Raw genomic sequence first — 11,985 nt, 5'->3', positions numbered from 1 at the left:
AAGATCGTTGATGAATGTCTCAAGAAAGCCAGAAACGTTAATCCTGTTACGTTGTAAGTTACAAAAAAATCAGTTTTTCAGATGCTGCTCTATATAGCCTTAAATAATTTAATGAAAGTGATCTGGTTGAAAATGAGGTTGTCACTTTCTCAGATGGCCATTCTTACATTTGTAACGGAAACTTTTTTTTTTTTATAGAACAGTTTATATATAACTTTAAAAATTAAACGTGCATGCGGTGTATACCAAATAAGGACTCGCTGTTACAAGATCATAAATTATAATCGTGTCCTTTTGTAGGGACGTTTTCCATTTTTAAATCTCTTTGGCACATTTACAGGTTAGGAGAACCAAATCTTAATATACACCATGCCCAAAAACGCTGATAACGGCTCATCACGCTACTAATTACAGTTGTAGGAATGAATGAATGACGGCTAACGCTGCAACGGATATTATCAACATATGATACTATTATGCAGAAAAAAAACAGGAATCCTCTCTGGAAACCCATCGTCCTAGCCAGATAGAAAAGTGCATATTCCGTCCAGATAAGCGGCATTATTTCGGTTACATTTTATTTAAATGAAACAAAGCAATTACATTCGAAAGTAAACAAGCATTTATATTATATTAATACACTAGAACACTTTTTCAATAATCAAGATGATCTGATGCAGTGCTAAGTTAATTGTAATGTGGAAAACACAGACGTTCGCTTGACTTTGTTTTCCAGCCCGTTGCCGAAACTCAATAGAATATATAACTTAGCAATGAGAGAATCTCGCGAAAGCGCGTGCTGCTGGCGAGACTTGCTCATGCTGCCGGGCAGTCTGTGAGGGTCTGCTGCACGGCATAGGTTGCTTGCAGCTGTGCAGAAATCTGGCTGAGGACGTACAGTAAAGCTAGCCGGAGGCGTTGGAAGAAAGGGGGTAGGAACTGTGCGCCGCTGCCTTTTGCAGTTAACGAGCTGATAGTCTACGAGCATGGCTGTCTCTTTGTGCTTGCTCACCGTGACTTCGGTCGTGTAGTGCATTCGGGAATTTTTGCTTTTTGGATTCAGCAGCAAGGCCGGAAAGGCTTCCGAGGACAGCGAAGTGGGTTGTTGTGGGAATGGAGCTGCGGGCTTGGTGGCTGGAAATGCTGCTGAGGCCGTCTAAAGTGCTGCTGCCGCAACTCTTGTTTTAATGGAATTGCTGTCACGGAGGCAGGATGCAACGTGTATAATCTAACCTTGTTTATCTACAGACTTTGAGGATAAAAGAACGTAATATAAGAGGAAGGACGCTGATAACGGCGATTGGTAGGGGGCTATCTGTGGCTGCCAGATGGAAGGCACTTCACAGTACTGAGAGAAGCTTTTCTTGGAGGGATTTGAACTCCCACCTCAGGGGACTCCCCTCATTCGTCCGTATTCTCCCAAGGTGGCTTTGTGTGGCTGCAGCTGCCGGGGAACAGCGATATGGATAAACTGACCATAATTTCAGGATGTCTGTTTCTAGCAGCGGATATATTTGCCATTGCCAGCATTGCCAACCCAGACTGGATTAACACCGGCGAGTCTGCAGGTAGGTTTTTGGCCAGAAGAGTACCTGGTGTAATGCTGCAACCCCAGAATCGTCCATGTCATCGTTAAAACTTGACTGTTAATGTTGTTGGAGGTGGAGGAAGTCCATTGTGTAGGAGCTCATCTGTTGAGGAATAAAACCGAGTAGGGGCAGCTAACTCATTGTAAGGGCAGAAGGTTACTGAGGCAATGGTTGCCTTTCTCAGGCTTGTGTTGTTGTCATACTGAAACCCGTTATATCCACTTATTTGATTTGTTTTGGAGCCAATGTCTGGAGGGGAGAGTGTGTGTTTGTGTATAGACATAGAAGTAACTTGGTTGTAGTGCATGATCTTTAGAACAACAGTGCTGAAATGCGGATGAAACGGTTTATTCTACATGATGATTTCGTACTGTTTTGTCTTCTGAAGTGTAGTAAACAACAGTGGGCGTGCATGAATCGGAAAACTACAAAAAATGGAGTAAGAGCTTTACATTTGGGGTTAACACTTTGATGTGTATTTTTGTCTTGGTTAGTGTTTTCGAGTTTTGTTTGTTGGAACGCATTGTGTAGCAGTAAATTGTATTACGTATTCACTTGCGCTGGTACCGATTATACTGGAATATAACCGATGTTTATCGGTTTAGCAAAAATGTAGATTAATAATATTGTGCTGTAAACTCCATTACAGGACTCCTTTAACTGTGTTGAACTTGCTTCATATAATCCTTTTTAAATTGCGCAATGTATCATTTTCTGTTGTACTAATTTTATTTTGTTTGTGTCTGTAAGGTAATAAAATGTGTACAGGAGGCTTTCTGTCTGGGTCATTCTGGCGAAGGACCTGCACGGTCCAGTGGGAACTGCCAAGTAAGCAGTTGTTACCAGCTCATTTCCTACTGTCCTGTGGGCTGTGCAGAACAGACCTACCAAAGTGTTATAGCTACTTCACCTAGACAAACTGTAATGCAACAGTTAATGTAGAGCACAACACTGAATCACAACTGGGCCATATTCACTTCTATTTCTTAATAAGTGTTATAGTTTATTTATGAAACGGTTGTTTTTTTTTTTATTTAATGGTTGCCAGAGTTGGTTTTAGTGTGAAAACTGGTCTCTTGACTGTTTTTAATTTAATGTTTATCAGAGAGCATCACGAACTTTTTGAAGCATTTTGTGTTAAAATTTTATTTCCAGGCATGCACCTCGTGTTAAAGTTGCAAGTGAATTTTTAGTTTTATTGTTTACTCGGGTTCTGTATAACAATACCCACAAAATAATGTCGAGTTAATAACTGATAATTCTATAAAGCATTCTGGGTAAACAACTTTCTTGTTTAGAAGAACAGCAGATTCTCCTTACTTTTGTTGCTACACTGACACATCTTGCATACGCTAATTGTTAGTGTAAAGTGTTCAACCTGCGAAACCTAGCTGACAACTTGCTTTTCTAAGAAGCAAGAACCATAAATTGACTTAGTGAGGCATTTTGGATTCAGTCTTTTGTAATGTCGTTGCTTGGATTTTCAACTCCAATGAAAAAAATCAGGGGGTCGTCATTATCGACAACGAAATGCGAAAGTAGCATGTTTTTGCATGAAAAACTGTAACTGTATTTTGCATAGTAAGTTGCTGATTTACAGTAACAGAGGTGTTCAACTAAACTGTCTTTTTAAAGTGCTGAGTTGTTAGTTGTGGGCATTAAACTGAAACTCCAGTGTATCTATTAAATAACCAAGTTGAAATTAATACTGATTTAGGCTTCTATTACTGAGCTTTTGATCTTGGTAGCTATGGTGGCATAAAGAAACCTTTTTAGCTTATCTCTGATGTTCTTCGTGTTTCACTGTTGCAGTCATTACATTTGGGTTATCTGCTTGCAGTAGCCCTCAGTCAGCCTGATTAACAAAGTCTTGGGTCCTATGTCGGTTGCTGTCTCTTCTTCCGTGACGTCAGGTCGTCAGGGGTATAAAACATGTAGCCGACATCAGTCTTTCTTGCTGTGCGGTGCCCAAAGCAGAAGCAGTTCGCAAGTGCCAGTCGGCCGACTCCTGAAATTTTCGTTTTCGAGTTTCAGAACCAAAGTCTTCAACTAAAAGCTAAGTACCCCGTTGGGGAAACCTTTTCTTGCTCTAAACCAGTGTCAGTAAAAGTAAATGATTGCATTTATTGTGGAAAGCAAATACCTTTTATAAAGATTTTCATTTGTGCTGTATTCCTTGCCTAGGCCCTGACCATGATGTACCTAGCTGTCGGTTTTGTGCCTTATTTAAACCAGGAACTAGCCGTCATCAGTATATTTGCGCTTCTAAATTTTTGGTGCTCTGTTCAATTATCCTGATATGTCTTCGGTAAGCCATCTGACTACCGACATTCCGAAAAAACGCAACGATAAAGACAGAGACAGGCCACTCAGTGAGGCGCTTTCGCAGCCCCTGATACTCGCTAGTTCAGATTCACAGGCCTTTACTGAGACCCATTTTGGAGTCCGGTATGCCGCAAGATGCTTCAACTGTGGAACCTGTGGATGTCTCTACCTTGGATGGGTCTGGAGCCGCTGTGCAGGCACCGGGTTCTGAGGGTGTATTCGGGCCTACTGACTTGCATATTAAACCGGAGCCATCTTCTTCTTCAAGGCCTAAACTTGACGCCCAGACTGCATGGTCAGGCCTGTATCCCCAAAGAACAAATTATAAGAATGACTGAAGACCTTATTACTTTAATCATGGGAAGCCAACCTTCCCCCTCTAAGAGACCTAGGACCGAGTTTGCTTATGATACTTCTGAGCAGGATTCTGAAATTTCTGTTTCCTCTGATAACCAGGATTTACCCTTGTCTACCTATGAGGATTCTGATGCTGAGGACTCTATTCCCTCTGCTCCCCCCCCCCCCCCCCGAGGATTTATCTTTTGGTGAAACCTTGCACACTCTCAGGGTCTTTTTCGTTGGGAAAGTCAGGATTTCTCTGATTCTAAAAAGAGGCGTAGGGATTTCTGACTCCTGCCCCAGCACAGGCCTTTAGCTATACCTCCTGTACTAGACATTGTTGATGATGCCTTTTCAGAATCTAGCATGGCCCCTGACTATCTACCTCCTGCTTCCAGAAAACCTGATGGGTATTACAGGGCTCCTGACTCTCACAAGTTCCTTTTCAAAAATCCTACTGCGGATCCTGAAACCATTTCACAGTGACCCAAGGATATTAAAGCTACTACTGCCAAAAATCCTGCCCCCTCTGATAGAGACTCCAGGGAACTGGATAGATGGGGTAAGAAGGTATACACTTTTGCAGCTTTGGCCATTAGGGCCTTGAATTGCCAGTTTCATATATTAAAGTATCAGCTGCATATTAATGGATTGTTTAAACAGAAATGATGTTGATTCCTGATTGTGCTGAAAATAAATTTATAGGATTTTATGCATTCTGCTGAACAAGTTGGTAAACATACAGTGCAATGTGGTTTTGATTCACTAGAGGTATCTTGCAGGGCTGCGATAACTGGGTCTGTACTTAGAAGGCATGCTTGGCTTAAGGAGCAATCCTTGCCAGATCATGTTAAAGTGAAATTTCTGGATGCTCCCTTAAATCATTGGCAACAAGGCAGAAGTTGTTCTTAAAAAGATGGAGGAAAAAGCTAAATCTATGCAAACTGTTGACTTTTACAAGTACAACCTCCAAGATTTAGTAGGCATTGACTTTCTAAGAATTGGTCCTTTCCTGCCTCTTCCAGACCTTCTCAGTCCAAACCCAGATCCAGCAGAGCACCCAGGCTTCAGTCCCAGGGGACGCACAGGACTATGCAGTGGGGGGCCTTCACTTCCAAATTTGGGAGTATTAAAACTCCCCCTATGGTAAACTGTCTCAATGACTTCTTTTTAAAACTTCCAAGCACTTCTCAACTGACTGCCCCTTTGGGGGGAAAGATTGCACTTCATGCAAAGAACTGGGGACTCATTACCCAGGGCAAATGGGTTTTAAGGATACAGATTTCACTTCCACGCGTCACCAACTCCAATTTGGCCGGATCTACCTCCAAAGCAGTGGGTAGAGGCCCAAAAGCAAGTACTCTCTCTCTCTTAAGCATGCGGGCTATTCAATTGGTACCAGAAGAGGAAAAGGGACAAGGTTTCTACTTCCTGGTACCCTGAAAAGACAATTCATGGCGTCCTATCCTGGACCTGCCTACTCTAAAACACCTTTCTGGTGATTCCAAAATTCAAGATGCTGACTCTTCACCAGTTGCTTCCTATGCTAAGCAAAGATGCCTGGTTGGCAACACTACATTTAAAGGAAGTATATCTGCACATCCCAATCAGGGAATCTTGCAGAAGATACCTATGCTTCAAAGCAGGCTACACACACTATCAGTTCTCTGCACTGCCCTTTAGCTTCTCTACTGCGCCTAGGATATTCACAAATTGCCTAGCTCCAGTCATTGCATTTTGCAGGCAAATAAATATTCAAATATACCAATACCTGGACAATTGTCTAATTCAGGCAGAAAACCAGGACATACTTTTGAATCACCTGGCATTTGTACAGATGGTGCTAACTTGTCTGGGGTACACCATAAACGAAAAGAAATCACACCTGGTACCCTGTCAACAAGTTATATTCCTGGGAGCAAGCTTGAATACAACTTCCCAGATGGCTTTCCTCACGCCGGAGAAACAAATTCACTTTAACCTACTTCAAACAAGTGGTCACAAAAACCCTGCTATCTGCAAGGCAAATACTACAAGCCTTGGGGTTCATGGCCTCCTGTATTCTTCTAATTCCATATGCAAGACTGCATATGAGGAAACTACAATGGTATCTAAAAAAGCCTATGGTGTCAAAATTCTAATGATCTAGAAGCAATGATTCCTATCATTCCTTGTCTGTGCCTTGAGTTCCTTTGTTGGGCAGAGGACTGCCACCAAAACAAGGGACTACCATTCACACTACTCCCTGCTGCCCAAACCCTAACAACAGACGCATCAGACTATGCATGGGGGGGGGGGGCTTGAGTTCCTTTGTTGGGCAGAGGACTGCCACCAAAACAAGGGACTACCATTCACACTACTCCCTGCTGCCCAAACCCTAACAACAGACGCATCAGACTATGCATGGGGGGGGGGGGGCGCACCTGGCAGGGAAGTGCATTCAGGGCAAATGGAACCCAATTCAAATGCACCTTCACATCAATCATAAAGAAATGTTAGCTGTACAGAATGCTTTGACAGCCTTCAAGGACCACATTCTTCCAAGACAATTAATTAATGGTAAAGACAGACAACACCACTGTTATGTGGTACATAAACAAGCAGGGGGGGTACACATTCTTACCCCCTCTGCAGACTAGCCATAGCATTGTGGAACACAGCCTTGAGCTACCAAGTACATCTACAAGCTCAATTCCTGCCAGGAAAACTAAATACACTGGCAGATGGACTAAGCAGAACCCTCATGGGCCCACACGAGTGGAAACTGGAACAAAGGATTTTCAGCATGTTGAGAAGCAAATGGGGGAGCCCAGATATAGACCTGTTTGCCTCCCCCCCAGAACTATCCATTGGAAAAATTTTGTGCTGGGACTCCCCATAGACAAGCTTGGAAAGTGGATGCTCTGTCCTTTTACCTGGGAAAGCCTTTCAGTTTATGCCTTTCCTCCTCTGCCTCTGCTTTCCAAAGTACTACTAAAGATCAAACAAGACATACCAAGGATGATTTTGATTGCACCAGGCTGGCCATGCCGACACTGGTACCCCCTCCTGCGCAGTGTGTCACTGTTGGCCCCATAGCACCTGCCTCAGACTCCTACCCTGCTGCCTCAACAGGAGAACCAGATTCTGCACCCTCAGCTTCAAACACTGAACCTAGCAGCCTGGCTAATTACCTAAGCTCTTCTTTACCATCCCTCAGTAAACCAGTGATGGATGTCATTTTAGAGGCAAGAAGGCCTAGTACTAGAAAATCTTATGCTGAAAAATGGAAAAGATTCTGTGCCTGGAACCAATCTCAAGGGATGAGCACAGCAGTGCCCAATTTACCTCAGATTTTACAATACTTAACTGAGATGCTTCAGAAGGGCCTGTCATTTTTCCCTCAAAAATTCACGCCTCAGCCATTTCAGCTCATTATAACACAGAACCTCCCCTCTTCTCTCTTGCACTGCTCAAGCAGTTCCTCAGAGGAGCCAAACATTTAAGACCACCCAGGAGAGCTCCAACTTTAGTCTGGGACCATAACTTTGTATTGGAGAAACTCACCCTTCCTCCTCTTGAGCCAGCTGCTACTGCAGATTTAAAATTTCTTTCTTGGAAAACAGCTTCCCTTTTAGCCATCACTTCAGCAAGAAGTCCATTTGTTTGCCTACCTTCTTTCCTAATCCACAGAACAAAGGGGAACAGATACTGCACACCTTAGATGTGCACAGACAACTTAGATTCTACTTGGACAGGTCTAAACCTCACAGGAAATCTGAACAACTGCTGGTGGCATTTGCTGCAAGGCAATTTCAAAGCGAACCATCTCCAAATGGATAGGCCATTGCATTCATTTCTTCTATATAAGCACCATGGAAAACTGATCCCACAGGGGATCAGATCCCAGTGAACCAGAGCTGCATCTACCTCTACAGCCTTTCTCTGAGGCGTACCTACCAGGAACATCCTAGAAGCTGCTACCTGGAGTTCTGTACATACTTTCACCAAGCATTACCATTTGTCAATTTTCTCTAAATCCAGAGCTGGCTTTGCCACTGCAGTTTTGCAGGGCCTTATAGCTGGTCCTAATTCTATCTAAATTCCTCCTCCCATCCTTAGCTTTGGGAATCTACCCAAATGTAATGACTGCAACAGTGAAACACGAAGAACATAGTACAGTTGTGTACACTTACCATAAATGTACATGTTCAACTGTATTCACTGTTGCAGTCCTGGTTACCCTCCCTCCAGCCCCCTGACTTCGTTTGGCTATACCTCTTCTCTCCTGTTCGATGCTTAAAAGCTTTTTAGTGTATTTGCTTTTTTGTTTGAAGTATAACTTTGCATATTTATAGATTTAATTGCTTCCCATTAGGGGGGGCACCTGACATCTGGCGCAAGAAAAACTGATGTAATGACATCGGCTGCATGTTTTATACCCCTGATGTCACGGAAGAAGAGACAGCAACCGACGTAGGACCCAAGACTTTGTTAATCAGGCCGACTGAGGGCTACTGCAAGCAGATAACCCAAGTGTAATGACTGCAACAGTGAATACACTCTAACATCTACAGGTATGGCAGGTGTACACAACTGTCCTCCCTTTTGCATCAGAATTGTTTTCTGATGCTTCACAGTAGCCATCAGTCTGCTTTTGTGGAGGAAAAGAGTAATTATAGATGCTTTTAATAATTAAGCCTTTCTAACTGCTGCTTACTATGCATGCAAATGGTTCTATTTGAAATGTCACAGTTGATCTCTGTTGGTGCTCTGATTCCCTGCATAGCAGTTACAGTTTGAGGTTGGCCTGTGAATATGATTAAAAAATTCAGAGCCAAGTCCAAGGGCAGTGTTCATTCTGCTGTTTCATGCAGACAGAAATGTTATTGAATTTGAATGACTCATACTTTGTTAATATTTTTGTTTATCTGGCCCTTTAATGCATTTAGCATGTTGTGTCTTTCGGCTTATGGGGTTGCCACAGCGGAACTCCGGTCTGCTAATGTGTGGTAGTGGATTTTTACGTGCCGAGTTACCAGCCCTGATGCACAACCTTCAACGAAGGCACGCCCATACATGCAGGCCTCCACACAGAAGACGCTCTAGCTGAGAATAGAACGCGACAACGTCTTGCTGTGAGGCGACAACGCTACCATATAATGTAAAACAAATGTGAATTTGGTGTGGAATGGTATAATGTCTATGGGACAACATGCACCAATTTTTCCATTATGCTCAGATTTCTTAACTTGCAAAGTATTTACTCTCACTAGAATTGTTTTCTTGAGCTTGAAGTCTAAATCCTCAATCATAAGAGATGGTTCCTTTATGCAGTCTTGTTAATATTGTAATGTGCTTGACTTTTAAAACACAATTGTGTATTTTAAAGGTTTGAGTTTTGATGAAGTAATGCATTTAACAATTCCAGTGCCTAATTGAAATTGCTACAGTTTTAGCCACATTCGATAGGATTTTAAATGTGACTTGCGTTATAAATGATGATTAAATTGTGATTGTGTGTTGCACTACAGGAAACACATGTATGTTAACCGTGATCCATGTCAATTTTACCCCTGCATTTGTAGCACCCCTCAGCTTTTGCTTCCTCAGCCGACCAAGTATGATATTCCTGTGTTGGATGGTAAAATATTTAGAATTGGGCTGGTAGAAGCACATTACATTTTAAGAAATGGTGCAGCTACTAGTTTATGCCTTTGATGCTGTTAATCATTTGGGTCCTAGAAAGTAGTGATTTTTATACTGTGAAGTTGTTAATCATTTGGGTCCTAGAAAGTAGTGATTTTTATACTGTGAAGTTGTGTCTATTGGTAGGGGGTAAATGCAAGGAACAACAAACAAAGATGATTTTTGTGAGTGTGTGTAATTCTGATTTATTGGATTTGCATGAGAGAACATAAACCCTTATGTAAGATGCAAGACTGTCTTTAGTGTAATCAGGATTTTAGTGAATGTGTGTAGTGTGTCCTGGCTTTACTGAAAAATGCCCTTCTTTTACAAAATTGTTGCTGTTCATTTTATACCTTTTGTATGTCAGAAGTGTGGAATATGAATTGTGCTAATAGTCCTCAACATGGAACTTTCTGTGGTAATGAGAAAACACTGTGCCCCCCCCCCTTATTCCTATCAGTGTAAGAGTACCCCAAGAATCCATTCTTGGGGGCCCCCTACTCTCTTTACTATTTTTACTAATGCCCTCAGCTTTGCAACCCTACCAGCCTCCATAGTGCTATACGCCAATGACTCCACACTTATCTGCTCAGGCATTACCACCCGGGACCTGCAAACAAAATCTTTCCAAGATTTAAAAAATTACCTCACTAACCATCAACTTACACTAAACCCTAACAAAACCAAGTTAATTGTTTTTAATTGTAACAAACCCAAAACATGCCAGTCCCCACTTAACAATCCTTTCCACAAAGGGAACCAAAATTGAACTCACCAATCCAAACTTCTAGGTGTCACTATTGATGAAAACCTAAGCCACAACCATCAAAAAAAGTTCATGCCAAACTAGGCACCCTATACAGAATTAAACCATACCTTACAGAAAGTGTTAGACTAGCCACTGCCCACACACACAACTACTTTCCACACTCCTCTATGGATCCCAAGTATCTACAAACATATGTAAATCAGACCTAAATAACCTAGAATCCTGCTACAACAAAATTGTCAAATTCGCTATAGGTCATCCTTACATAAACCCACCACTGCTCAGCACTCACAACTTAAATAGGTAGAACTGCCAAACCTTCTAACTCTACACCATCTGTCCATAGTCCACAAAATAATTCACCAACCAAATGACTGCCCAGCAATCTCTAACCTAATCCAAACCAGCATAAACCCTAGATCACTTAGATCCTCCAATAAACTAATGTTAAAGACTACTGTACCCCACAACACACAAGGCACCACCCTCCACTCATATACAATTGCCAAACTCTGGAACACTCTTCCTCAACCTATCGTTAAACCTAGCATTCATGAATTCAAACACCTCCTCAAGATATATCTAGAGAAACACTGGCTCTGCACCTGTCATACTCCAGAATAGTCTACCCACATCTCCCTCCCTCCCTCCCTCCTCCCTAAAACAGGTCTTACCCACAACTACAGTTTTTATCTGCTGAATCTAATTTGATCCTATACTCTCTGTTAGCAATATTAGCATTAATACTGCATACTCTTACAACTGTTATGGAGATTGAATCAGACTGTAGCACACTATTTAATACTATTTCATGCTGTTATTTCCATCTCAAACTGTGCCATTCTTGCAAATTACTTTTTGTTCAGTTTGTTTTAAATTTGTTCTTAAATGCATGCAATGGGCTTTTTTCCCTGGGCCTCCGCTGAAAATGGACCTCTCGCCCAGTCGGACATTACCAAGTTAACAAATGAAATAAATAAATATGCAAGGCATGCTATGTAGCTGCTTATGGGTCAAACTTTGACTGTTAGGTAGGTAGACAGTAGTGAGTAGTAGCTGGCAGAGATTTTGTATTTTTCCCCTGCTGTAGGACACCAGGCCAGATTTTCATTGCAGTGTGTTATTGCACAGGACACACTACTCGGGTAGGCCATGATACAAGTTACAATTAGTTACTCTTTCATAGAAGATGTATCCTTTTAATAACAGTGGCTGTTTGTGCTAGTAATCAATTAATTAATATTTCTGGTGAAAGCTATACACTGTTAAGGGGTATTTTATCACAAGAAGATT

At 42.0% G+C, this 11,985-nt stretch overlaps 1 protein-coding gene across 1 annotated transcript in view; it reads left to right on the top strand.

The window, feature by feature from the left end:
- Window positions 1-755: 755 nt before the first annotated feature.
- Window positions 756-11,985, top strand: part of MOSMO (modulator of smoothened) — a 622,815-nt gene continuing 611,585 nt past the window's right edge. The window contains exon 1 of the mRNA XM_044089642.1: window positions 756-1,568. Within this exon, the coding sequence (XP_043945577.1) occupies window positions 1,463-1,568 (106 nt within the window). The 5' untranslated portion in view covers window positions 756-1,462. The remainder of the gene's footprint in view (window positions 1,569-11,985) is intronic.

The sequence above is a fragment of the Protopterus annectens genome, chromosome 12.part0 (genome assembly GCF_019279795.1).
Source record: "Protopterus annectens isolate FY-2018-M chromosome 12.part0, PAN1.0, whole genome shotgun sequence".
NCBI lineage: Eukaryota > Metazoa > Chordata > Ceratodontiformes > Protopteridae > Protopterus > Protopterus annectens.
Note: the sequence above shows the minus strand (reverse complement) of the source record. Positions and strands in the feature narration are given on the sequence as shown.